General features: G+C 53.3%; 1 protein-coding gene across 1 annotated transcript; it reads right to left on the bottom strand.

Annotated features, from left to right (window-relative positions):
* Positions 1–78: 78 nt before the first annotated feature.
* On the bottom strand, positions 79–13514 carry LOC113977350 (cholesterol 7-desaturase-like). The gene is made up of 8 exons (XM_027703402.1): positions 13489–13514; positions 12588–12715; positions 7464–7652; positions 4821–4999; positions 3094–3219; positions 2715–2834; positions 1448–1624; positions 79–348 (listed from the first exon to the last, which is right to left on the bottom strand). Exons 1-8 carry the CDS (start codon positions 13512–13514, stop codon positions 187–189), a joined length of 1107 nt encoding a protein of 368 aa, XP_027559203.1. The 3' UTR covers positions 79–186.
* Between the last annotated feature and the right edge of the window lie 10528 nt (positions 13515–24042).

Here is a 24042-nt window from a genome sequence, read left to right as displayed (position 1 = left end):
AGGCACAGGGAGGTGCACAGTGCACGGGAGTGGGAGCCTGGGAAAGCTCCTGCATTTGAGCATTTGCTCCTGCTGTCCCTTTGTTACACTGGTGATGCCTGCACAGCACCTCTGCCACCAGCCAGGGTGGGCAGGACCCACCTGAGAGCCTCTGGCAGCTCCTGCAGTGAGGGGGCAGCCGGGTCCTCACCAGTCCAGGCCCTCCTCCCGTTTTGGGGCCCTGGCGCTGCCCTCACTGTAGAACTGGGAGAACCAGCGCCGGTGCCTCTGGATCCCGGAGTCCTCCCTCACCAGGAGTGGCTTGGACAGGTACTGTTTGTTGTTCCAGATGGTTATGTCCCGCTCAAACTGGGGGGAGAAAGAGGGTCTCACTCAGGGGGGGAAGCTGAATCAGCAGGTTTGTGTGACACTGATTTACTTTTCACATTTCTCCCCACTGGCCCTTGTGGGACTGCTGTGGGAACACGGAACACCAGGGCGCTGTCTGCAGCCAGCAGAGTTTAGCCCAAAAAAGCCACTTCCAGCTCAGACTGCCCCTGTCCTGGGGTTGTGCAGGCAGGAGCTGCTCCACCTGAGAGTTTGGGTTCATTGGGCAGCTCCACCCAGCCAGGGCTTTATAAATAAAGCATCCACATCTCACACTCTGCTCAGGCACACATGGAGTAAGATTGTGGAGTTTTCCTTTGGGAAGAAGGTGCTGCAGAAATGAGTGTTGCTCATTCACATTAGTAAGATGAAAAATGTTAAGGCAGCATTCATAGAATATGAGGGAGCACAGCTAAGTTTGACTTGGGGTGGGTTTTTGGCATCTGAACTTCATCTGGAGCTGGAGAGATGGGGCTGCTCTCCAACAGAGGTGGCCTTCAAGGCCTTGCTTGACCTGAATTTGGGAATAGCCATGTCTCAGCTGGGATATTGAAATGGAGACCTCCAGAGTTCAACACTTCCATGAATCCCTGTGGTAAAAGCCTGGAAAACCTCTTTCAGGAGTAGCAGGAGTTGCCAAATTTCATGATAATTTAAAAATGGGAGGATTTCTTGGCACAGTTCTTACCAAAGGTAATAGGATAATGTTAAAGCACCAGCCTGGGATGCTGGAAATCTGGATGCAATGATTAGTTCCCTCAAAGACTTCCTGCAGCTAAAGAGAAGTTGCCTAATCCTTGTGTCCCAGCTTCCCACCCACAGGAGAAGGATAACACCTCTCTGCCACCCTCAGCAGGTGACCCACGGCAGGGACCCCCTTTATTCGACCTCCAGTTTGATTTTTTGGGCTACTGACAAGGAAAGATCACACCGAGCACCACAAGGACCTTCCCCAGGTCTTTGCTTTGCTCCCACAGGATATCTGAGCCCGTGTGGGCAACTGCTCTTCCTTCTCACACCTCCCAGGCACGAAGCTCCAGGGAACAAAATCCCTTTGGCTGCTCTTCTGCAGGGGCCTCACCTGGACACACTCTGCCCTCAGGATGAACTTGGGAACTATGGCTGGTATGTTCTTCTGGTAGTAGATTTTGTGAACAACACTCTGCAGGAGAGGCTCCAGGGGGGTCACTGTCTGCAGGATGATCCCACGGCCCAGGAACGCGTGTTCAAAGATCAGGTAAACCAGCCCTGGCCCCACCTGCAGAGCAACAGAACATCCTCAGGGAACAGCCCCCAGTGGTCCAGCCCTCGGGTACAGGAACCCCCACACCTTGAGACCTGCTGGAGTTGTCTCCTGGGCTGGGCTCACTTACTCTTTTCATCAAGTCAGGCACAAAGTCATGGCCTCAGGGCCCTGAGTCACAACTTTGCCAGTTGTTATCACCTCCAGGCAGGGTTGGATTAGATAGATTAGATATTGGGAAGAAATCTTCCCATGAGGGTGGTGAGGCCCTGGCCCAGGTTGCTCAGAGAAGCTGTGGCTGCCCCATCCCTGGAAGTGTTCAAGGCCAGGATGGATGAGCTTGGAGCAACCTGGGCTAGTGGGAGGTGTCCCTGCCCATGGCAGGGGGTGGAATGAGATGATCTTCAAGGTCCCCTTCAACCCAAACCAGTCTGTGACTCTATGACTTGTTCTGCATTTCTAATGTGGGAATAGGTCAAATTCCTTCAAAAATGTATTAGACTAAGGTTAGAAATATTTTATCAGGCAAACTTCACATTTCATTAAAAAAATCCAGAAACAAAAATAAAAGTGGTTCCAATTGATTCATAGCATTGTTTCTATTTTCCTATAATTCTTATTCTGTGTCAGCTATTTTATTGTCTCAGGGCTGATCTTGGGCTAGACACACTTTTCCTGATTGTTTGCCTTTCCCACTTCTGCACTGTGACCAGCTGTGACCATGTGGTGTGAAGGTCCCTCAGGATTGTCACCCATGTCTGCTCAGGTGGGTTTTTTTAATTGTTTTGTGGCACAGTAATGCTTAGGACCCCTTCCTCTTCTCAGCCCCAGTGCCAGTGGGTGCTTTTTGGCCCATGTGTGGGATGCACTCGGTAGGGAAGGTGACCCCAAGATGAGCTCAGCTGCTCAGAGCAGGGTGGTGACAGGAGCAGGGTTCAATCCCTTTACGGGCCGTTCCGTTGGACTCGGGGATTCTTGTGGGTCCCTTCCAGGTCAGAACATTCTGTGGCTCTGTGACACTGAGCAGGACTGGCAGGGCTCTCAGCCTTTGGGGCAGCAAAGCCCTTCAGCTTGAGATGCTGGTGGTCACCAGCCCAGGACATACCTGCCTGGCTGAAACTGTCAGATCCAGGAGGGAGAGGCGCTTCCCGAAGATGGTTGCGGAGTGTTGGAGCAGCAGCCGGGAGCAGTGAGCGTTGGGCTCCAGCTCTGGCTGCCACTCTGCCTGGAGAGGGGAAAGGACAGCTCAGCCCGAGGGTGGGGGGCACAGGCTGAGAGGGGCAGCATGAGATGGGGGCAAGAGCTGTGAGGACCATCCGGAGATGAGCACAGGTGAGGGAGTGCAGCTCAAACCCTCCGAGACACAGAGCCTGGAGCAGGAGGTGCAGCCGAGAGGGTGAGGGGGGACAGATGCTTTGAGGCAGGAAGGGAATGTGGTTTGGAAGAATTTGACCTCATGGCTAAGAGGGGAGCTGGGGTCTTACCTTCCACATGTGCTTCATGAAGTCCCACAGCCTGGACCTCGTGTGTCTCAGGTCAGACCCTCCCAGAATGGCTGGGCCGTGGAGAAAAGCCAAGTGAGCTGTGTCAGCCGCGTTCTCGGGGATTTCCTGACGGGGGGAACAGTTTGCTGTTGGCAAGAGCTGACTCAGGTGGGAGCTGCCTACACTTACAGCAGCTTTGCAACAGCCCCAGGGTGACCCTGGTACAGCCCTGAGCCTGCAGCTGAGCAGGGTAGAGCAGGGCAGGCAGGGCAGGCAGGGCAGAGCAGGGCAGGCAGGGCAGGCAGGGCAGAGCAGGGCAGAGCAGGGCAGAGCAGGGCAGGCAGGGCAGAGCAGGGCAGAGCAGGGCAGAGCAGGGCAGGCAGGGCAGGCAGGGCAGAGCAGGGCAGGCAGGGCAGGCAGGGCAGGCAGGGCAGAGCAGGGCAGGCAGGGCAGGCAGGGCAGAGGTGCTCACAGGTCTTGAGGCAGTGAGAGGCACTGGGGGCCTCAGCACAAAGTGAACTGGGACCAGCTCTTAACAAGCATCTAGGAATAATTTAAACAGGAGGCTCAGGAAATTCAGGGTTTGTTTTGAGCTCACAGAACTCTCTGTTTGCTCACTTGTGTAGATGCACAAGCTGGGACTCCAAAGAAGTCCTGCCTTTGGCCCTATGATAACTGTAATGAATAAAAGCATTTTTGCCTAGTTTTCACATACTCTTACACCTTTAAACCCCACCAGCCTGCCCAAATACATCGCTTTTTGAGACATTTTAGCTGCTTTATGACTCAAATATACCAGCTTCCCACCAGCTCTGCAAGCAGCACAGACTGGCCCCAGTACAGACCTGTGTGCAGTGGTTTGCACTGGAAAAGACATAAAATAAATATTACTATCCCCTCAATCTCCCAGATTCTCCCAGCTCCTCTTCACACTCCCAGAGCTGCATCTCCTGTGCCTCATGCATCTTTTATGTCTTCCAGTAACTCTCTGTTCCTTCCTATCTCCTCTCCTCCCTTGGGATGCAGCCAGGCGCTGCCTTTGGATTTGCTGTGCTCCAGATTAAGGGTCAGTTTTGTCCCTGATTTTTACAGCTACAGGTGTTCTGCGCAGCAGCAAGCACAGGAAAATCTCCCCAGGACCTCCAGGCATCACCCAGTCTCAGAACTGCTGCTGCCTCCCATCCCATCCCTGTCCAGGAGGAGCCCCCACCCGTGGCTGCCCCTTCTCCCTCCCAGGTCCCTTCTGTCCAGTGCCACAAAATGGGGCCCCTTTTCCAGACTCATTTCCACAGAGAGGCAGCAGCCATTTGTTCTCCATGGCCCATTTGTCAGCCTATGATGGTGATTATGAAGATTAACAGCAAAATAACTGCGCGTTTCCATTGGGGTGATCGATGGCTTGAAACGCCTCCTGACAGTAAGTGCCGCAGCTCCTACAGGATCTTTTTTTAAATTACACCAGTTGTAAGTCAAAGCAAATTAACAGATTCTTTTTAAGCACCCAGAACAGCTGTTCTCCACTCGAGGAGCTCACGCTCTGTGTTTGGGGAACATATGCTGCGTTCTCAGTGCGCGGCACGGGGGGTGTTTCCAGGTCAGAGCTCTGTCAGCAGCAGTGATGGCACTGCCAAGGTCTGGTTCATTGGGAGGAGATGTCTCTGAACTGGGCTATAGGAGACGATCCAGGCCCGGACATGCCCCACGGGGGGAGGGACCAAGCTCCCTACCTGGATGTGCACGTCCACCAGGTGCTCGGTCTGCCCGCGGAACACCCACTCCTCGGAGGTGATCTCACGCTGCTCGGGCACTGCCCAGGTGGGATCGAGCCCTTGGCAGTGGTACCAGACCAGCACCATCCCGTTCACCTCACAGGACGGCCAGGCCCGGACCCCGGCGAAATCCGGCACTGCGGGGGCACAAAGGGACCAGTTAAAACGCAGAGCCCCGAGGCTGACCCCGACCCTGACCCTGGTGCTGAACCACAGTTCTGAGCCCGACTTTAGGGGGGATATTCCTGTGGCACACACTCGTGGTGGCACTTCTGCAGCTTTCCGGAGCTGAAGAAGAACGGCAGCTACAAAGGTCACAGAAAGGAGTTTGTTTTAATTGGTTTTATTTCAGTTTGATGTTTTGCATAAGTTTTTAAAGGAACAACCTGGCTGGCTGGTCCACTGCCTCTTTAACCTGGTTAAATAACTAAGTGGCTGCTGCATGAATGGATCCCCCTCCAGTTCCAGTGAGCTAACAGGAGATGCTTTCGGTTTTAGATGCACAGAGAGAGTAAAAGCCATTGCTGCCTCTCAAGTTCAAGTCATTCTCTGCTATAACATTGCAGTATCATGTGTTGCTTTAAGAATAGATCACTTTAGTGAAATTAATTTTGGCATTTATAGTTGATTGTCAGAAAATGCAGCTTCTACTGGATTGGAAGGCTGTTGCCTTCATTACTTTTTTTTTTTTCTAATGTGGAAACAAGCACCAAGGAGAGCACAGAGCACTTCCTTCTTACTCAGCCTTGTACATGTGGGAAGTGAAATAATGGGAGAAATGATGATTCTCTTTCAGTCAATGGATATCAGAGGGGGCAGGAGGAGCCCATCACTGTGATTTCTGATTGACAAAACCTGGTGCTTCGGGTGGGATGCATCTCATTAAAATTCTAAGAGTGTTTCATCTGCCCCCATGCAGACACAGAATCACAGAATCATTCAGGTTGGAACAAACCTTTAATATCCCCAAGTCCAACCATTGCCCAGCATTGCCAAGCCCAGCACTAACCCCAAGTGCCACATCCACACATCTTTTAAATCCTTCCAGAATGGCAACTCCATCACTGTTCTGGGCAGCCTGTTCCAACACCTGACCACCCTTTTAGTGAAGGAATTTTCCCTAATATCAGATCTAAACCTCATCTGGCACAGCTTGAGACCATTTCCTCTTGCCCTGTCCCTTGTTCCCTGGGAGCAGAGCCCGACCCCATCCCCGGCTCCCCCCTCCTGTCAGGGAGTTGTTGAGAGTTAAGGTCCCCCCTGAGCCTCCTTTTCTCCAGGCTGAGCCCCCCCAGCTCCCTCAGCCATTCCATGTGCTCCAAACCCTTCCCCCTCTTCCTCCAGCCCCACACTGGGCTCTGGGGCTCTGTCTGGCTGTGGGTCCCTGTGAGCCCAGGGCTGGAGGAGCTGCCCATCTGAGCTGTCCAAAATCCTGCTCCAACAAAGTACCTGTGTGAGCACAGATGGCTTTTAAATCTGTTTAAATCACCCTGACCCATTTGGGCTGGAGGGGAGCAGGGCAGCTGGCTGCAGTTTTATTCTTTTAATACCTCCAAATAATAATGACTCAGAATTCATCCATTTCAGATGAAATGACACATCTTGGGGAGTGTTTGCATATGTCCAGAACATTCTCCCTCATTTTGTGGTGAAACACATCATTGCTCAGTGCATGGAACCAAATTTTCATTTGAATGCAGCTCCTGACTATGTGTGGGGAAAAAATACAGTGTTAATCTTTTTTCTGAAAATAACACACACAGAAAAGGAAATTGCTTTTTGGTGAGATCTATAAATTGGTTCTCTTGCCCATATAGATGGAATGTTTCTTTCAGTTTGGGAGAAATGGTTTAGTAGAAAGAGTGACTTTTACTCTCAATCAATGTTTCATCACTATCCAAATTGAATGAAGTTGAACTTCTCAGGACAATAACTAAGAAGCACAAGCCAAAGCAAAACTCAAGGTAAGCAAATTGGTGATTTAAATTCATTAGTGGAGCCAGATCAAGTAATTGCTCCATGTGAGCTTTAAGACGTTCTTCCTACACAGTCAACGCAAACCGTATCTACATGGTGGGTGTATGTGAAGAGCTTTCCTGAATCCCAACCAAAAGTTCCTTTCAAGCCCTGAAAGGAGAAAAAAATTCCCCTTGAGAAACTATTCTGTCATGTTCATGGGATGCATTTCAGCACTGATGTGGCATAAGCTGTCACTGTAGAGCACAGAATCGTTTCTGGAACCCAACAGCTCCTCAGGGTCCATCCCTGAGGGAAGGTTCAGAGTTAAAAATCTGCTTTTATACCTTGCCTATGGAATGCAGGAGGTGTGGGACTGTCAGAACCGAGAAGGGCTTTATTTAACTGAAGTCCCAGTTACCATCTAACACAGGGAAGGGCACTGGAACCCTGTGTTTCTGTTCCTGTGGAACACTGGGACATGGGCAACCCAGAGGAAAACCAGGGTGCTGCATGAAACAGGGGAGTGGATGGAGGGTGAATTATTATGAAGACAACTTTCCTCTAATGAAGTGGCTTTTAATGAGGACGTGTGGGGCACTATCCTTTCTGTGGCTGCTCTCCCTGGATTTGGGGCACGTTCACCTTTTGCAGCATAGGGGATTCTGGTGCATTTTCCATCCTCTCCTCGGAACTGCCAGCCGTGGAAGGGGCACTCGATGCAGCCGCCCCGGACCCGCCCCCCGGCAGCGAGGTTGGCCCCGAGGTGAGGGCAGTGGGCGTCCAGCACGTGGGCTTGGCCATCCTGGGAGCGAAACACGGCGAGATGTTCCCCTGCCGGAACAGGAGATGGTGGAGGTGTAAAACCAGCAGCGCCAGGGGAGGGGGGTCGGGCAAGACACTCATTGCTCGGGCCCTCGGGAACGGGGGCACCGAGCGGTGACTTCACCCGGGGTCAGAGGAGGGAGAAAAACCCCGCGGAAAATTAATGCCCGCGGGCTTCTTTCCTTTCTAGTCGTGGCAGGACAGACACAGGGATGCTCCGGAGAAGGGATTTAACCACGAGATGGCACCAGGCAGCTGCCAGAGCCGGGCAGGGGCGGCGGGAGGGAGGGACAGCAGGAGAGAGGGAGAGCGGGAGAGAGGGACAACGGGAGAGAGGGACAGCGGGTGAAAGGGACAGTGGGTGAGAGGGACAGCGGGAGAGAGGGACAGCGGGAGAGAGGGAGAGCGAGAGAGAGGGAGAGCGAGAGAGAGGGACAGTGGGTGAGAGGGACAGCGGGAGGGAGGGACAGTGGGTGAGAGGGACAGCGGGCAGCACTTGCCAGGCTGCGGTCAGGTGTTTACTGGCTGCAGAAAAGGCCGGGCAGAACTGGGCTGGGAGCTGCCCAAGCAGATGCCCGGAGTGTGGTGGCCATGGACTTCTAAACCCTGCCCCGGGTTTAGAAGACATCCCAGATCAGGGAGCCAGCCCGTCACACCCTGTGTGTCACCCTGAAGAGCTGGGCAGCTGCTCAATGTGCCAAACAGCTGCTGTAGCACTGAATCATCCGTGCTGAAGGGCATCACCTTGCTCCAGGCAGGGGGAGAATAATTTGTCTTGGTCATCTCTAAACCATTATGGTTTTGATCCTCAGCTCTGGTTTTTAAGCTCCTGGACCCTGTTTTGGCCACAAGATGAAAGGTGCCTTCACAAAAATGTTTGAAGATTGAGGATGCTTCCCCTGCTAAGGGAGAGAGACACAGAGAAAGGCAATTGCAGCATTTAGCAAGAACTCCTTCACCCAGGAGGGGCAGAGGAGAGCCCACAGGCTCATACATCTCGGGAATCTCTGCTAACGGGAGCTGGAAGAAGCCTCTTGAACCCCGAGGGCCATCCACACTGTAGCTCAGCGGCAAATCCCTTCCTCGAGCAGGGACAGCTGCGTGCTGAGAGCCAGAGCACTGACACTTCCTCGGCAAAAGGGAGTTTTCTGGTGAAGGGAAGGGAAGCCCCCAGCTCTGGTGGGCTCCACACAGTCAGTGCTGCAGTGGCTGGGACTGCATTGCCCCGGCACTCAGACTTGTCTCCATTGTGGGCCTGATTCCTTGTGCTTCCCGGAGCAATGTGAGGTTTGCCCCACTGGTCTGTCCCGGCTCAGTTCTGGGATTGCCCTCTTCCTCCACAGCCCCCAGGGTAGCACCACGTTAGCTGAGCAAGGGCCCGATAAAGCAGAGACAGGCAGCCCCTGGGCTGCAGCCACCAGACTGTTCATGGCTCTGCCTCACCCAGCTGTGCTCCAACCAGCGCTGGACGGCTGCCACGGCATCATCTAATGTGCTCCTGAGGGACTGAACTGGGGCCAGATGCTTTCCTGGCCCAGCACAGACCTGCCAGTGCCCACATCCCTGGAAGCAGCACAGGGGACAGGGGCTGTGCCTTGGTGACCTGCCCTGAAAGCAAAGTGTCCCCTCAAGTCACCTCCTGGTTGGAAGGGGACACAACTGGGCTGGGAGCTCAGAAGCCCTTGGGAGCTGTTCATACAGATGTGACCACTGAGGGGAAAGCCAAGTCCTCTCCTTCCATGCTGTGCCTCGGGTGATGTGGCACATATTTTGTATTCAGAGTTCATCAGCTTGTGAACTCTGGTCCTTACAGTGGCTGCTGTCACTTGGAGCACAAAGAAGTCCAAGCTCGACTTTGGGAGCTGAGTGCAGTCCATGTTTTCCCAGGCAGCCACCCTGATGACAAGTGACACAGTGTGAGCTATCCCTCCCAAAACCACTTTCCTTGACTGAAGTTTTGTTATTTGGGCAAAGAAAAGGAAATGCTGGAAACTTTCCCAGCCTTCAAGCCTAGGAAGGATTATTTTTGATATCTGGCAGATATGAGTTGTTGTACCCCAGTGCCTGGAGATCCCTTCTTTCCCTGTTGTCCCCGGAGCCTTTCTGGAAGGCTCTCACACATCTACTGGCAGCAGGCTCAGGGAAGTGGAGGCACCAGCAGTGCACCTTCCCCTGCCCCGGGTAACAGGGATTCATTCTGAAGCATCAACGTTTTCTTCTATCTCTAACCCACCTTTCTACCTGACCTGAGGTTCAGGGCAAAAGAGGGGAGGCAGGGAAAGTGTTTCTGACTGCTGGAGGTGTTAAGGGCTCAGCAGGAGCAACAGCAGAGTGGAAACACAGAGGAACAGCTTTGGATGGGTCAGACCAGAGTCCCACAGCCAGAGCGCTTGGGACCCCTGGTGTCCCAACCACGTGCCCCCAGCAGCAGCTCTGCAGCCTGAGGCTTTGCCCAGCAAACTTTTAATATGGTTTTACCCCAATAAGGTCCCATCTCTAGAGCTTCCCTTCGTACAGGCAGTCTGGAGGTCTCCTGCCTTGACGACCTGAATCAGTGCCCATGGCCAGACCTTTGCTGGGCTGTCCAAGAACTCACCCAGGACTCCTGAGTGCTGCTTTTGCCTCCAACCTTTGCACTCTGGAGCCAGCAGAGCCGGAGGAGAGGCTGGTCTTTGCTCTGCCTTGTGCATCAAATTCAATGCCTCTCCAAACAGGGAGGACAGTTTTCTGGCCCAAGATACACTGAAAAACTGTTGCAGTTGAATATCAGAGCACTAACAGCCAAATACTTCTTCCCTTTTTAATTTTAATTTTCCCACTTAATTAGCCTATTTCTTTTAGGAAAATCAAATAGCAATTGCAGCAAGAATAGCACAGGGGACTTAAAGAGCCCCGGGACCACTGGGCAGTTCTGGGCATTTGCTGGGAATGCAGAGTCTGGGACAGAGCATCTCATAGGACTCTGAAGCAGCTCTCACCCCACTTGCACAACCCCAGGAGAGAGTGAGACTTTCCTGCATGCTCAGTGCCAGGTTTTGGAAGGTGTCTTATCCCAAAGGATGAGTCTGCAAAGACTGAGTCAGGTGATTGTTGTTCTTTCATCTCCTCTGACTCACTGCCTCTGAAGTGGGACTGCATTTCCAGGCTTTTTGATCCGAGGCTCCAAAATAAATTGGATACCCACAACCCCAGAGGCTACAGGTTGTTTAACTGTCTTACTTACTGATAATCTTCCTGGCACTGGTACCCTGCTGTCAGTGCCACTAGAAGTGATTCCACCTGCACGTTTCAGCCAGACCCAGAGGACTGGGTGCCAGGAACCAGGCTATGGGCAGACAACCAAGAGAACTACAACAGATAGGCTTGAGGGGCTCTCTAGGATAGAATTCAATGTATATTGAATTACATAGGTCCTGTTATAAAAACAAAACAAAAACAAACAAACCAACCAACCAAAAAAAGCCAAACCCCAGCAACTTCACAGGAGGGGATGGCTCTTGAAAATAGGAACGCCTTTTCCACTGAATCTGAGAGATTTCAGTGCAGAAACATCCCTTCTGCTGGTCCAAACCCATCTTCTAGGCTAAAGGACCCTGGAGGAGCACAGCACTCCTCTGGATGTGGCTTTGAAGCCCCATCCCAATCTCCCCAGGACATGGGAGCTGCAGGCAGTGATGCTTGTGAGGAGAGCCCAGGCAGAGAGATGCCCCTGTGTCCCAGCAAGCCACCCACACAGGGGTGCCCCCACACTGCCATGATGTCCCAGTGCCCCAGCAGGGATCCCAATGCCCACGCAGGACCCCAGGCTGTGATACCCTTGGATCCCCTCTGTGGGTGCTGGGCTGCTGTGACAAATGGTTTGGGTTGGAAGGGACCCCAAAGACCATCTCATTCCAACCCCCCTGCCATGGGCAGGGACACCTTCCACTAAACCAGGTTGCTCCAAGCCCCATCTAACCTGGCCTCAAACACTTCCAGGGATGGGGCAGCCACTCTGACTCAAAAGGGATGGTGGCAGAGTTGTGCCAGTGCCACAGCAGAGCCGCCAGGCAGGGATGCCCCTGATGCCCTGCAGGGACAGCAAGGACAGTGCAGTGCCCACCACAGGTGCTGGCTGGGATGCCCAGTGCCCACACTGGGCTGCTCCAGTGCCCTGGTGAGACATCCCAGTGCCTCACTGGGGATGCCTGAACAGGGATGTCCCTGTGTCCCCGCAGGATGTCCAGGCAGGGATGCTCCAGGACATCCCCTGATGCCCCAGCAAGATGTCCTGGTGCCCTGATGGGGATGCTGGCTGGTATGTGCCAGTGCAAATCACAGAATCACAGAATTAACTAGGTTGGAGAAGACCTCTGAGATCATCAAGTCCAACCTTTGACCCAACATCACCTTGCCTACTAAATGACACATCCAGTCTTTTCTTAAACATCCCCAGGGACGATGACTGCACCACCTCCCTGGGCAGCCCATTTCAATGTCTGATCCCTTTCTCCATAAAGAACTTCTTCCTAATGTCCAACCTAAACCTCCTCTGGCACAGCTCAAGGCTGGGCCCTCTTGTCCTGCTGCTGGTTCCTGGGAGCAGAGACCGACCCCCACTTGGCTCCCTGCTCCTGTCAGGGAGTTGTAGAGAGTGAGAAGGTTTCCCCTGAGCCTTCTCCTCGCCAGGCTGAGCCCCCCCAGCTCCCTCAGCCTCTCCTCACAACACTTGTGCTCCAGTCCCTTCACCAGCCTCGTTGCCCTTCTCCGGACTCCCTCCAGCACCTGAGACATCCACACCGGCCTGGATGCCTCAGTGCCCTGCCAGAAGTGCCCGAGCACGGATGGTCCAGTGCCCCGGCCGTACCCCTGGGGTCGGTTCCCCAGCAGGGCTGCCCGGGTGGGATGCCCGGTGCCCCGGCAGTGCCCGGGTGTGCCCGGGAGGGATGCGGGGCTGGCACTCACCGAGCAGGGCGAGCCCGCGCACGGCGCCGCGGGGCAGCTGCGCCGAGTCGAGCAGGCGGTACCAGCCGTTCGGGAAGGGCGGCGGGAGGGACCCGGGGGGGCGGCGGGGGCCGGGCCGTGGGCTCTGACTGGGGGTCGCCTGGTAGCCCGGCAGGTAGCCCGGCAGGTAGCCCACCTGGCCGCGGCCGCGCCGCAGCGCCAGCGGCCGGGAGCAGCCCAGCAGCAGCAGGACGAGGCAGAGGAGCAGGAGAAGGAAGAGGAGGAGGAGCGGGGGGAAGAGCAGCTCCGCGCCGCCGCCCCCGAGCCCCATCGCTCTCCCGGCCCCGCCGCCGCCGCCGGCCCTTATAGAGCTCCGGCCCCTATAGCGCTGCGGCCCCGCCCGGGAGCGCCCGGCGGGCGGGGGAACGGGACTCCCCACCCCGGGCACCCCTCGGCATCCCCGGCCGCCTCCCGGGGACAGCGGAGAGGGAAGGGGCGAGCAGGGCTGAGGGAGCGAACTGGCGGGTCGGGCTGCAGCCGGCTCAGGGTTACGGAGCAGAGGGAACGGGACACACAGGGAAGAGACATGAGCACAAACTGCAGCTAAAGGAACTCCCCTTGCACACAGGCAAACATCACGCTCCTCTGAAAGAGTGGTCTTAAATCCAGCAGATAATGGGATCAATAAATAGCCCGGCATCCTCTTGTGCTGCTGTCTGGGGATTAGCAAGGGAAAAACTGCTGTTTGGGGCTGGCTGTGACACTGAGCACCTCACAGGTTCCTGACAGGTCTTAAGAGCAGTGTTAAGAGCAGCTCAGAGCAGCTCAGAGAGATGACAGCATGGAAAGTGGATTAATAAGGGTCTTGGATCCCCTCCATGCAGAGAGGACAATCTATGCAAAGATCATCTATGACATGTACCCAAACTTCTGTAAAGCCTTCGACATGGTCCCACAAAACATCCTTATCTCCAAATTGGAGAGCTATGGGTTTGAAAGGTGGACTACTTGATGGATAAAAAATTGGCTGGATGGAGGCAGACAGAGAGTTGTGGTCAATGGCTCAATGTCCAGGTACAGGCCAGTGATGAGTGGTGTCCTTCAGGGCTCTGTAAGGCTGGATTTAGTCAGAAGAATTACATAGGTTCAAGAGGTAGCTGCAGAAAATCCAGCTGTCATAGAGATAGAGTCAGAGATTTCTGGGAGAAGCAGCAACCTGAAATACCCCCCCAGTTCTGAGGAATTGCAAAGGGACAAGCGACAGAAATGGAGCATCTGGCTGGAGCCAAAGGAGCAACTAAAAGGATGAGTTCAGACAGGGTGAATTTCTTGAAGGTCTCATATGAAAGGTTCAGGTAAATATATATGACCTTTTGGAAAGCTGTTGTAGGAGAAGAATGCCAGTGTAGTTACACAGAAAACTGCACACAAACAGAGATCCCTCCGAGAGGGATGAGCTGTGAGTCCTGTCTGAATGGGAAGGGGGAAAAAAGCAGCAACTCTGGCAAGTGAAGGATCAGGGCCAAGAGGGATTTCCAAAAGCAACATTCTGAGGGCATAAAAGCACATAATGAACACATCCATTGCACAAAACCAAAGACTGAATGGGTGGTTTGAGGATCAACAGAACAATGAGTTTCAGTTCTGTGCTGGGCAAATCCATTAGAGACTGCAGTGAAGGGGTTGGGGGCACAGGAATGAATGTGCTCTGTTGGGAGGGGGCAGCCCCTGTGTGCACAGAGATGTCTCACAAACACACCCGAGGAGTCAGCAAACAGGTGAGCAAGTTCTGCTTTGTTCACTTGGCTGCTCAAAAAACTTCCTCTAAGGTATGTTACAAAACGCCCTTTAATAACCCTGAAATAACAAGGGGAACATCTCTGCTTTTTTAATTGGAGACAAAATAAGAACCAAGGAGAAGGAATAGATACTCAGCTGTTACAAGGGAGAGTAGATGCATTTATTTCCACAGAACCTGGGAAATGGGATAAAGAGATGTCTAAATCATCTGACTAAGATGATTATAAATTATTCACTATGTTAAAATGTAAAGTTGACTGAGAACCTCTGCAAAAGAAGCCTTGCACATCTCTCAGTGACTGTTAGGCCAACAGCAGAGTCTGCCAGGGAAGTGCAGGGCAAGTGGTGGACCCACAGGACCCACAGGAGAGTGTTGGCTGTTAACTGGTGCTCAGAAAGAGACCTGAGCCTTCCTGCACTTGGTCTGTGACTGCACCTGCTCGCTGGTCCATGCTGCTCACCAGACAAGTGCATGTTAGGAATAATTGGCATTATTGCTTTTGTAGGCATGATGATCTAAATGGATAAAAAAAGTGAGGCCCATAGAGGACAATAATAGTTTCTATTAGATGAGCTGATACAGCTGGAAAAAAGTGGATGAGCTTTCAGGCATAATAGCCCTCCTTCAAGAACAATTAGGAATGTAATTTGGAACAGCAAAAAAACCCAGAATCATAGAATAGCTGGGGTTGGAAAAGACTTTTAAAGCCCATCTAGTCCAACCCTCCTGCCTTGAGCAAGGACATCTTCAACTGAATCCGGTTCCTCAGAGCCACATCCAATCTGACCTTGACACCTGCACATTTGATCTATCACAAGGTGCGTGTAAAGGTGGCCACCTCACCCTGGAATAAACCAAGAGGGGATACAGAGAAAGGATGGGAGTGATCAGAAGCCAGGAGTGGCACAAATAGAGTAGACTTGAAGTGCTGAAATTCAGAAGGTGATTTTATCCAGTGACTTTACTAGTCACTGAACTACCACCTGACCAGTCCATGCCTCCATCTGGCACTTTCAAGCTCATATTTGAGCCCTCTTCCAAGTTTGAAGGAATTTGTGAATGGGCAGAGCTCAGTGAAGCAGGGAAAACACCAGGACAAACGGGAGACAAGGGAAGCCCCCGGGTGTTGCTGCATAAACCCAACAGCAAAAGACTTCCATGGCATGGAGCCCAAGAATTGGTTGGCCAAAGCCTTTGTGAACACTCACCTTCTTTGCTCTGCTCTTTTCCCTCAGATGTCTTAAACATCTGTCTTCTAAGATGTTTAAGGTCTCTTACACATGTTATACATCTTACAGGTGCCAACAGGAGGGGCAGGGCACCCACAGCACCCCTGGAGGGACCCACAGGGCTGTGTCCCCTGATGGAACATTCACCACCACTGATGAAGCATCGAGGGTTACTCAGGGCATGGCTGCTGGGGGTTTGTGGGGACCTCTGCTTCCCCACGCATGGGCTGGGGCAGGGAACAGGGTTGAAACAGTCCTGGATGTATGAAGGCTGCCCAGAAGCCCTGGGTGTAAGGGACAGAGGCAGTGAGTGATGGATATAATGGGTCAGGACAGGGTGCTGAGGGTTCCTGAGTGGGGTGGTGGCAGGAGCACCCATGACTTTGTTAAGGCAGGACCTCCACAGACACATGGGGTGTGTGGCTCTGCCCTGTGTCCTCCTGCTTCCTGGGATGCCTGGCTCGAGGGTGCTGGGGAAGGGCAGTGCTGGGATGAATCTAGTCCCATGCAAGGAGGGAAAATCAAGTCTGATGGAGAGATTTCCTTCTCATTCCAAACTTCTCAGGAATGCTGGGGACTGTCCCGAGGCAACTGGGAAACAGAAAAGGAGGAAACTAGGACATCTGAGTCCAAGAAACATAAATGATCCTGTAAACTGAGGATAATTAAGCATTATCGAGGTAACTGTGGCTTCTGCAAGTTATTATCTCTGTATTTATTTTTAGGATATCCTGAGAGTCTTTTGAGCAGTACATAGCAACCTCACTGACACAAAAACATTTGTTTGGGGTTGGAAGCAGTGCCTGTGGTTACAGATGCTGAACACCTTTCACCAGGTACAAAACCCCAAGTGCAAATGGTTCTGAGTTTGCTGAACTGACCAGCTGAGGCTGAAATGCCCCCCCAGGTCTGACACATACAGGAACAGTGCTCATGGCAGAGAGGATTCATCTGCTTCAAGAGGTTGAAAACACAAAGTTTAACTCTACAGAAAAACAAGTCAAGGAGAAATGTAATGTTTAGCTAATATGAGATATCCTTAAACTACGTGGGACTTTCTAGCACAACTCTGCATTGGGTCAGGGCTGGGACTTACTGTGGTGGCTGAAATGGGAAATAACTCGTGATTCACAGGATGGCAGGAGGAGGATGAAGCCTTGGAGAACTGGGTTGCTGGCCACAAAGGCCACAGTATAAAAAAGACATTAAGCTACTAGAGAGTGTCCAAAGGAGGCCACAAGGCTGGGGAAGGGTTTGGAGGGGGAGCTTTATGAGGAGCAGTTGAGAACATTTGTTTTGTTCAGCCTGGTGAAGAGGAGACTGAGGTCAGACCTCTTTGGGGTCTTCAACATCCTCACCAGGGGCAGCAGAGGGGCAGGGACTGATCTCTTCACTCTCTTGACAAGTGACAGGACCCAGGGAAGGGCTGGAGCTGTGTCAGGGCAGAGTCAGGTTGGATCTCAGGAAAAGGTTCTTCCCCCAGAGGGTGGTTGGGCACTGACCAGGCTCCCCAGGGCAGTGGGCACAGCCCCAAGGCTGCCAGAGCTCCAGGAGGGTTTGGACAATGCTCTGAGGGACAGGGTGGGATTGTTGGGATGTCTGTGAAGGGCCAGGGGTTGGACTGGATGGTCCTTGTGGGTCTCTTCCAGCTCAGCATATTCTATGATTCTATGACAGTTTACACCAGGCAACCCCAGCTGTGTGTTTGTCTTTCCAGGAAGCCCAGCACGAGACTGCATGTCCTGCTTTCCAGATGTGCTGACTTATAAGTGGATTATTGATAACTTCAGGGAAGAAGATGAGATAAAAACAGTGTTTTCTTCAAAACAAGTGCTGTTCAGCCTTGTCTTATCATGTTTTTACTTGAGTTTTTTTTTAGGTTGGTTTCATAACAGAACTTGTGTAATCAATCTTTCTGTCTTCACTAACAAGCTTCTCATTTTCTAGCAAACATGTCACACATGACAGGAGGGCGTGGCTCTCAAGGGGACAGGTTTGTCATCACATTCCTGTGCTCTGGGGTTTTTGGAGCCCTAACCCACCAATTATCTGTCCTGGTGCCTGTTGGAGCACAGAGTCTGGTGCCACTCAGCTCCTGCCCCTACATGTCACATTGGCACAACTGGGCCAACTGGGGCTTTGTCTTGCTTGCTCAACATCCTCCAAAGCTGCTCTTGAGGCTGTACACCTCTCCTTTATCATGTTTGGTATCTCTGAAACTTTCATCTGGCAGGTTGGAAAACAACTCTCCTGTTTTTCTGTTCTCCCAGAGCCAGGAGTGCTCACATGGCAGCTGCATGGACTGGGGAGCCCCTGGAGCCACTGAAACTTTGGGAAAACATGAACATTTCCAAGCAATGGGATGAGGTGCTGAGTACTGAGGTGTTCCAGGCACTGCTCACTGTATTCACCCCAGAATACAAGGGTTGCTCTGAGCACTGTGGTGGGCTCCTGGGAGGGGGACGGGAGGCCTGGGCATGCAGCCAGAAGAGGTGTTTGCTGCCTCCTCCCAAAGGAGGTGGGAACTCTTGCATGTTTCTGCACCCATCACTGTGAAGATGATGTCCTGGTTTTGAGGATACCAGTCTCTGGAAGGGCTATGTTTGACACTGACCCCTTTTTCCTTCCCCTGTTTCAGCTCCATTCCAGCTCAAAGAGGTCAGACATGCCCCGAGGTCTCACTCTCCACTTGATAGGGCACAACAAAGTGTCACCTTTGCCCACCAATGGCACCTGTCAGCACCTGGACTCTGCAGGGGCAAACAGTCACCTGGAGAAGCTCCTGTGGCCCCTTTCCCAGGGAGTTTGGTCCCTCCATCCCACCTCTAGCCCCTTCAAATGATGGCATGGTTTCTCCTAGAACCAGGTGCTGCACAGGCACAAACCACCACACCTTGCAATGCACAGGGCTGCAGGTTGCTGGCAGGATCTGGCATCCCAGTGTCCCCAGAGAGTCCCTGCAGGTTAAGGAAGTGAGTCTGACATCCTGGATGTCAGCTCTACCTTGTGAAGGCAGGCAGCCACATCCCATCAGAGAGCTTCCCCATGGACACCCAGGCTGTTGGGTTGAGCTCCAGCACAGTGGGATGAGCGTGGTGAGGAGCACCAAGGGCTGTAGGGGGGTTGATGTTCTCCATGTGCTCCATCTCCAGGGACTGCATCAGTTGGCCCCAGGCTCCAACACCCTCGGAGGTGAAGATGTGCAGGAAACCCCCAGAGACCAGTCTCCCTGATCTGCTTTCCAGCCCCTGCTATGCAGCAGTCCCAGGGGACTGGAAGTCCCTGAGGACAAGTTGTCCCCTCTCCTGGGACACAATGTGCAGGCAGCTGAAGCCTAGACACCTCTTGGCTGTTTCTCCAGCAGAAAGTTGGAACTTTTTCAAAATGAAATTTTGCCTACAGCGCATTTCAAACATGCAAATGCTTGTTTTCCCTTAGGAAATGATTGCAGTTGAAATTCCCAGCCCTCCTACTGCACATCTGACTGCATGTTCCTGCATATTCCATTCCCTCTGATTGCACTGATTGCTGGTTTTGGGTTTCTCACTGTCTTTGCCTCTGGCCATTGATGTTCCATGTCCCATCCTCTCACTCAAATATCTCCTTGCCTGCTCGGGAACATCTGGGTATCAGAAACTGGACTAACAGTTTGTATCTTGTTTCAACTCCCCCCAGCCCTGTGCATGTCCAGCTCCTTGGACAAAGGCAGAGCTCTGGTGGATGGTGGGAATGCTCCCGTGCACAGTAACCTGCAGTAACCTGACAGTGGAGGGGGAGATACCTCAATTCTCTTTATCTGGTGTAGGATGCTGCTGCAGCTTCTTTCTGTGATAGCAGGGATTCCAAATGTGACACACACTCTGCTCAGGAGGGTGGCAAAGGGCCTTGGAGGCCTAGAGCTCATTCCTGTAGGGATGACTGGGTACAGACAACATGGATGCCCACAGCAGGGCAGGTCTGTGCTGCCCCTGTACTGGAGCAGGGAGCTGTGCTGCCTGGTGACTTCATCAGCCACATCTGAATTGCAAAGTAGGCTGGGCCGAGTCCCTCTCAGCTGGGAAAGCATTTAGAGAGAGCACAAGGCCTCTTTAGGGACTGCAGTCCATCCTGAATTTCATCTGGAAAAGAGCCAGGAACAGGGCTAGGATGTACAACTGCAACAGCTCAGGCCAAAGGGCTGCTCAGACACTCTGACCTTGGTCCCCATTGCTCTCTGCAGCTCCCCTGCCACAGAAATAATGCCTTTGGGCACCTTCCTCTGCAGTCTCCAGTCACTGCCTGTCAGTCTGGCTGGCTGATACTGTGACAAGGATGTCCTGCTGCATCCCAGCTCGTCCTGCTGCATCCCAGCTCGTCCTGCTGCATCCCAGCTGCTCACACAAATCACATTCCCCCAGGAATGACACACCCTACCAGCCTCCCGGGGGATGGTGAGGAGCTGTGGGGGGCCCTGCACTCCCTTCCTTGTCCACTGTCCCTGCCCACCTCAACCTCAGGCTGGAATTTAGTTCTGTTCTCTGTCCCTGTCCCTCCTTGTGTTATGCACAGCAAGGAGCCCCCAAGGGCAGGTTCCCTCTCCCTGCAGGGTTCCCAGGGCATGGGACTGCCCCGGGCAGTGTCTGGATACCCGAGCAGTAGGAACAGGAGGTGTGATGAAACTGGGCAGGAGGCTTCAGCCAAGGCATGGAGATGGGGGAGGAGAGGAGGGTTTCCTTCTTCCAAATTCATTGCCCTGCTGACCCCATCTGTGCTGGAGCCAGCTGGAAACAGCCTCTGCAGTGCTCAGAGGCCCTGGGGAAAGCATCTGTGCAGTCGTGTCGCTGCTCCTGGAAGGCAGAACATTCCCACTGCATCCACTCTCACCTCTGCTGTGCCAGCTCATGAGGAGTTTTTCTCCAAATATTCTCAAGGATCTTTTCTCCATCTTTTCAGCTTCTTTCCTTATAAAGAATGTGACTCTCAGATCCGTGGGCAACTTTCCTGTGCAGGGTTCCCTGGTGCTTCCTGTAGCAGAGCTGCTGCCAGCTGCTGCTCTGACTCCTCAGGGTGAATCCAAGGACAACACTGCCACATTTTGTTTGGAAATTCATGATCTCTGACCCCCGGGTGAAAATTAGAGACCACCTTTACAGTCAATGTCTCCGCTGCATCTGCAGTCCTGTCCAAAGGGCAGGACCAACAATACTTGCTTCTGCTTTCATGGCTCTACACTGACTGCCCTAAAATACTACTTATCAAACAATCCAGGTGATTTGGCACCATTATTTGGTGTCTCACGGATTTTGTCATCAGTCATTGTTTCCAGAGCAATGACAGGAATGCTGAAGTATCATCCACATTGCAAATCCTTTTATCCCTGCAGGAATACCCACATCCCATGGCAGTTCTTCACTACCAGGTCTGGAGACCAGCCATGGCCACTGAGCATGTGCTTTACTCATTTTTATACCTCAGATTAACTTGCAGCTGTACACAGCAAGCATTTCCCCAGCCTGTGTTATAGCTGTGCAGTTACTGCTATCAATTCAGTATCAGCTTTCTCAAAGGAAGAATTTAGTTTGTTTGGCAGCTCCATGATCAGTGGCACAAATTGCATATTCCTAATACCCGATTTCCTCCTTTATGGAGTTCCCTATTATCTTTCCCACCACCGGGACCGATGCCTTACCTCGAGGCAGATGAAATTTCCAGCCGGTTCAGTGCTGCTCCCCTGAAGTCTCCAGGTTTTACACTGACTTACTCTGGCCGCGGGAGGAATTACAGCATTGACCGGCACGGGGGCACCACACCAACACCCGCCCCGTGCTCGTACCCAGCTCCCCTGCACCCAGAGGCACCAGACGTGAAGAGCAGGATCACGTTATACACATACTGATTGCAAACAGGCAACAGTGGTCAGTTCCTGAGCCAAACCGTGGCTGAGAATGTTGCCATGATAAGCCAGGAGGCAGTGAAAGGCAAAGCAGAGACCATTCCTCACTGCAGAGTCTTCTCAAGGATCAGCTGGTGGATGTGGTTGTACTCACCATGTACACGGCTCCCACCCTGGGAAAGCCCTGCATGCACCCATTGCCTTCAGAGGATCAAAGAGCCCGAGGACACAGCAAGAGGGGGATCCATGCGGTGACAACATCTGTGCTGGCTGAGCCTGGCTGCTGGGAATTGTGATCCGGGCTGTTCCTGGTGCCAGGACAACAAGGATGGTGGGAGGCATGACCTGAAAGGGAAGCAGGCATTTTTCAGATCTCTGTAACCATGCCAGGAACAAGAGCCTCCGGAGACAAAAAATGAGTGGAGGCACAGAGGGAAGAGGCTGCTTCCTGAGTGTGGTCATCCCAGACTCCTGGGCAACACAGGAGGAGCTCAATTGCTGCACTCCTTCTTCTCACTGCAGGGAACTCCAGGTTTCAAGGAGGAAAGAGCTTTTGCACTCCAAATAACATTTCAAACCCTGCCTTTTTCCTTTGTCTTCTCTGCTACGTCCCCTGCTGTGACCAGGTCTTGGCTTTATTATTCTATTGCCATCACACCCACCAGGATCCAGGTCTGTATAGCCCACTCCAGAACAGTTTCTTACCAGACAACCTGCTGCAGATGCACCTGGTAGACAACGTGGAATGAAGTCAAACCTGTGCAGACTAAAGGTACAGATGCAACTCTGAATTCCACCCTTTGTCCCTTCAAGACAGCATTCGGGCCCCTTGGGGTGGACAAACCCACACCACGTGAATCCAGCAAGGCCCTCAGCTCCGTGTGTGGAGGAGTGGAAATGCCACAGTGACACTGAAAAGGGTTAAGCATGCCTGGAAGTTTGTGCCAACAGCACAGCAGGGTCGGTGTGGAGCTCCACGCCAAGCACTGCAAGAGTTAAGGCGAGATGGGGCCATTTTCCTTCTCTCACGGAGCACATCATAACCTCCCTGGGCTTCACTGCTTTCCCAAGCAATGGGCCACAGCTTCCTGAGAGGGTCTCACGGCTGTAAGGGGCTGTGCAGCCCACAAACCCCTCGTCTGCTGAGCCCCTGTGGTGTTACACAACAGCCATTTTGCTTCTGCAGTTTCTTCCGAGTGCATGTGGGCAACGTGGGACACAGGCAAAATGGTTTCCATGGCAACTCACACTTCAGAGATGCCAGTGAGAAAATTTGCGTTGGGGGAAAAATATTCTGCTTCAACTCACGTTGTGAGTGAGCACAGAGGTGGGCTGCAGCAGTATCCCAGAACTGGTGGGGTAAAAATATCCCTGATGGCTTTGGTTCTGCAGCGCTCAGCTTGTTCCCTGCCTGGGCTGCCTGTGGTGTTTGTCCCATGCAATGACAAAGCAACACCCTGTCACCACCTGCAACCCCTTTGCTGTTTTCCAAAAAGGCCAAAGCAGCAGCTCTGGGGAGCAATGTGCTGCTCTGACCACCTCACCCCTCTGGACCTGGAACGGGACAGATATGGCCCAGGAGTGAAACTCCAACGCCTTCAGCCATGGAGCTGGACTGTCCTCCAGATGCTGGCCCCTGGCTGCTGTGCCTCCATTTCCTTAAGGGAGGATAATGGTAGCCCAACAGCAGGTAGATGATGAGAAACCCAAGAAATCTCCTCAGCAGAGAAATCTTAAGGTCATATCCCAGAGTAATATGGAATTTAATGGAGGGAAATGGCTGGTTGCCCTGTGAGCTAATGTCTGGAAGAGTGGTGGCTCTGTCTGGAGGGACAGAGTGAAGCCAAGGAACCAGGCTGAGCGTCTGCTGAACACCTCTGCCCTGCAGTTGTGTTGGTCAAGGGAGGGTTCTCCAGCACTGGAGTGAACACAGACCGTGACAGTGTCCATGTCACACACAGCTGTCCCCAGTCAGCGCTGGGGGACCGTGTTGTTCAGAGGTGCTGCATAACTGGTAATACTGGTATGGAGAACAAAACTGCAGACCCTCTTTCACACCCAGTCTTGTGTGGTTATGCCTGGAGAAGCCCCTGGTTTACTCAATGGCCAGTGTGTCCGCACCTCCCATGTCTCCCACGGCACTCCCAGACCCCAAACGGGCACTGCGGTGAAAAGGAGAGAGCGGGACCCCCAGAGCTGCCCCCACCGCAGCCGCAGGGTCAGCCCCGGACGAGCTCTGCACCCCCCGCCCCAGCGACACCCGCGGAGGTGCCGGACCCACCCCGACCCCGCAGCCGCCCTCCGGGCACCGGGGGCAGCGGGACCCCGTTCTCTGCGAGGGGGTGCCCACAGACCCGCACCAGCCCCGCTGCGGTGGGGGGGCTCTGCCGCAGCGCCCGGGGCGGGCGGGGGTCCCGGGGGCGGGCGAGGGGCGGGCGCTGCGGCAGCGCGGGGCGGAGCGGGGCGGCGCGGGCGGTTCAGCACCAGGGAGAGCGCCCGCACCGCTCCGCACCCCCCGCGCCGCGCCGGCCCTGGACCCCCCGCCCCAGCCCCCCCCCCCCAGCGGGGCTGGTG

The sequence above is a fragment of the Neopelma chrysocephalum genome, unplaced genomic scaffold (genome assembly GCF_003984885.1).
Source record: "Neopelma chrysocephalum unplaced genomic scaffold, ASM398488v2 Primary Assembly neopelma1_226, whole genome shotgun sequence".
NCBI classification, from domain to species: Eukaryota; Metazoa; Chordata; class Aves; order Passeriformes; family Pipridae; genus Neopelma; species Neopelma chrysocephalum.
This window is presented reverse-complemented; position numbering and strand designations above follow the sequence as displayed.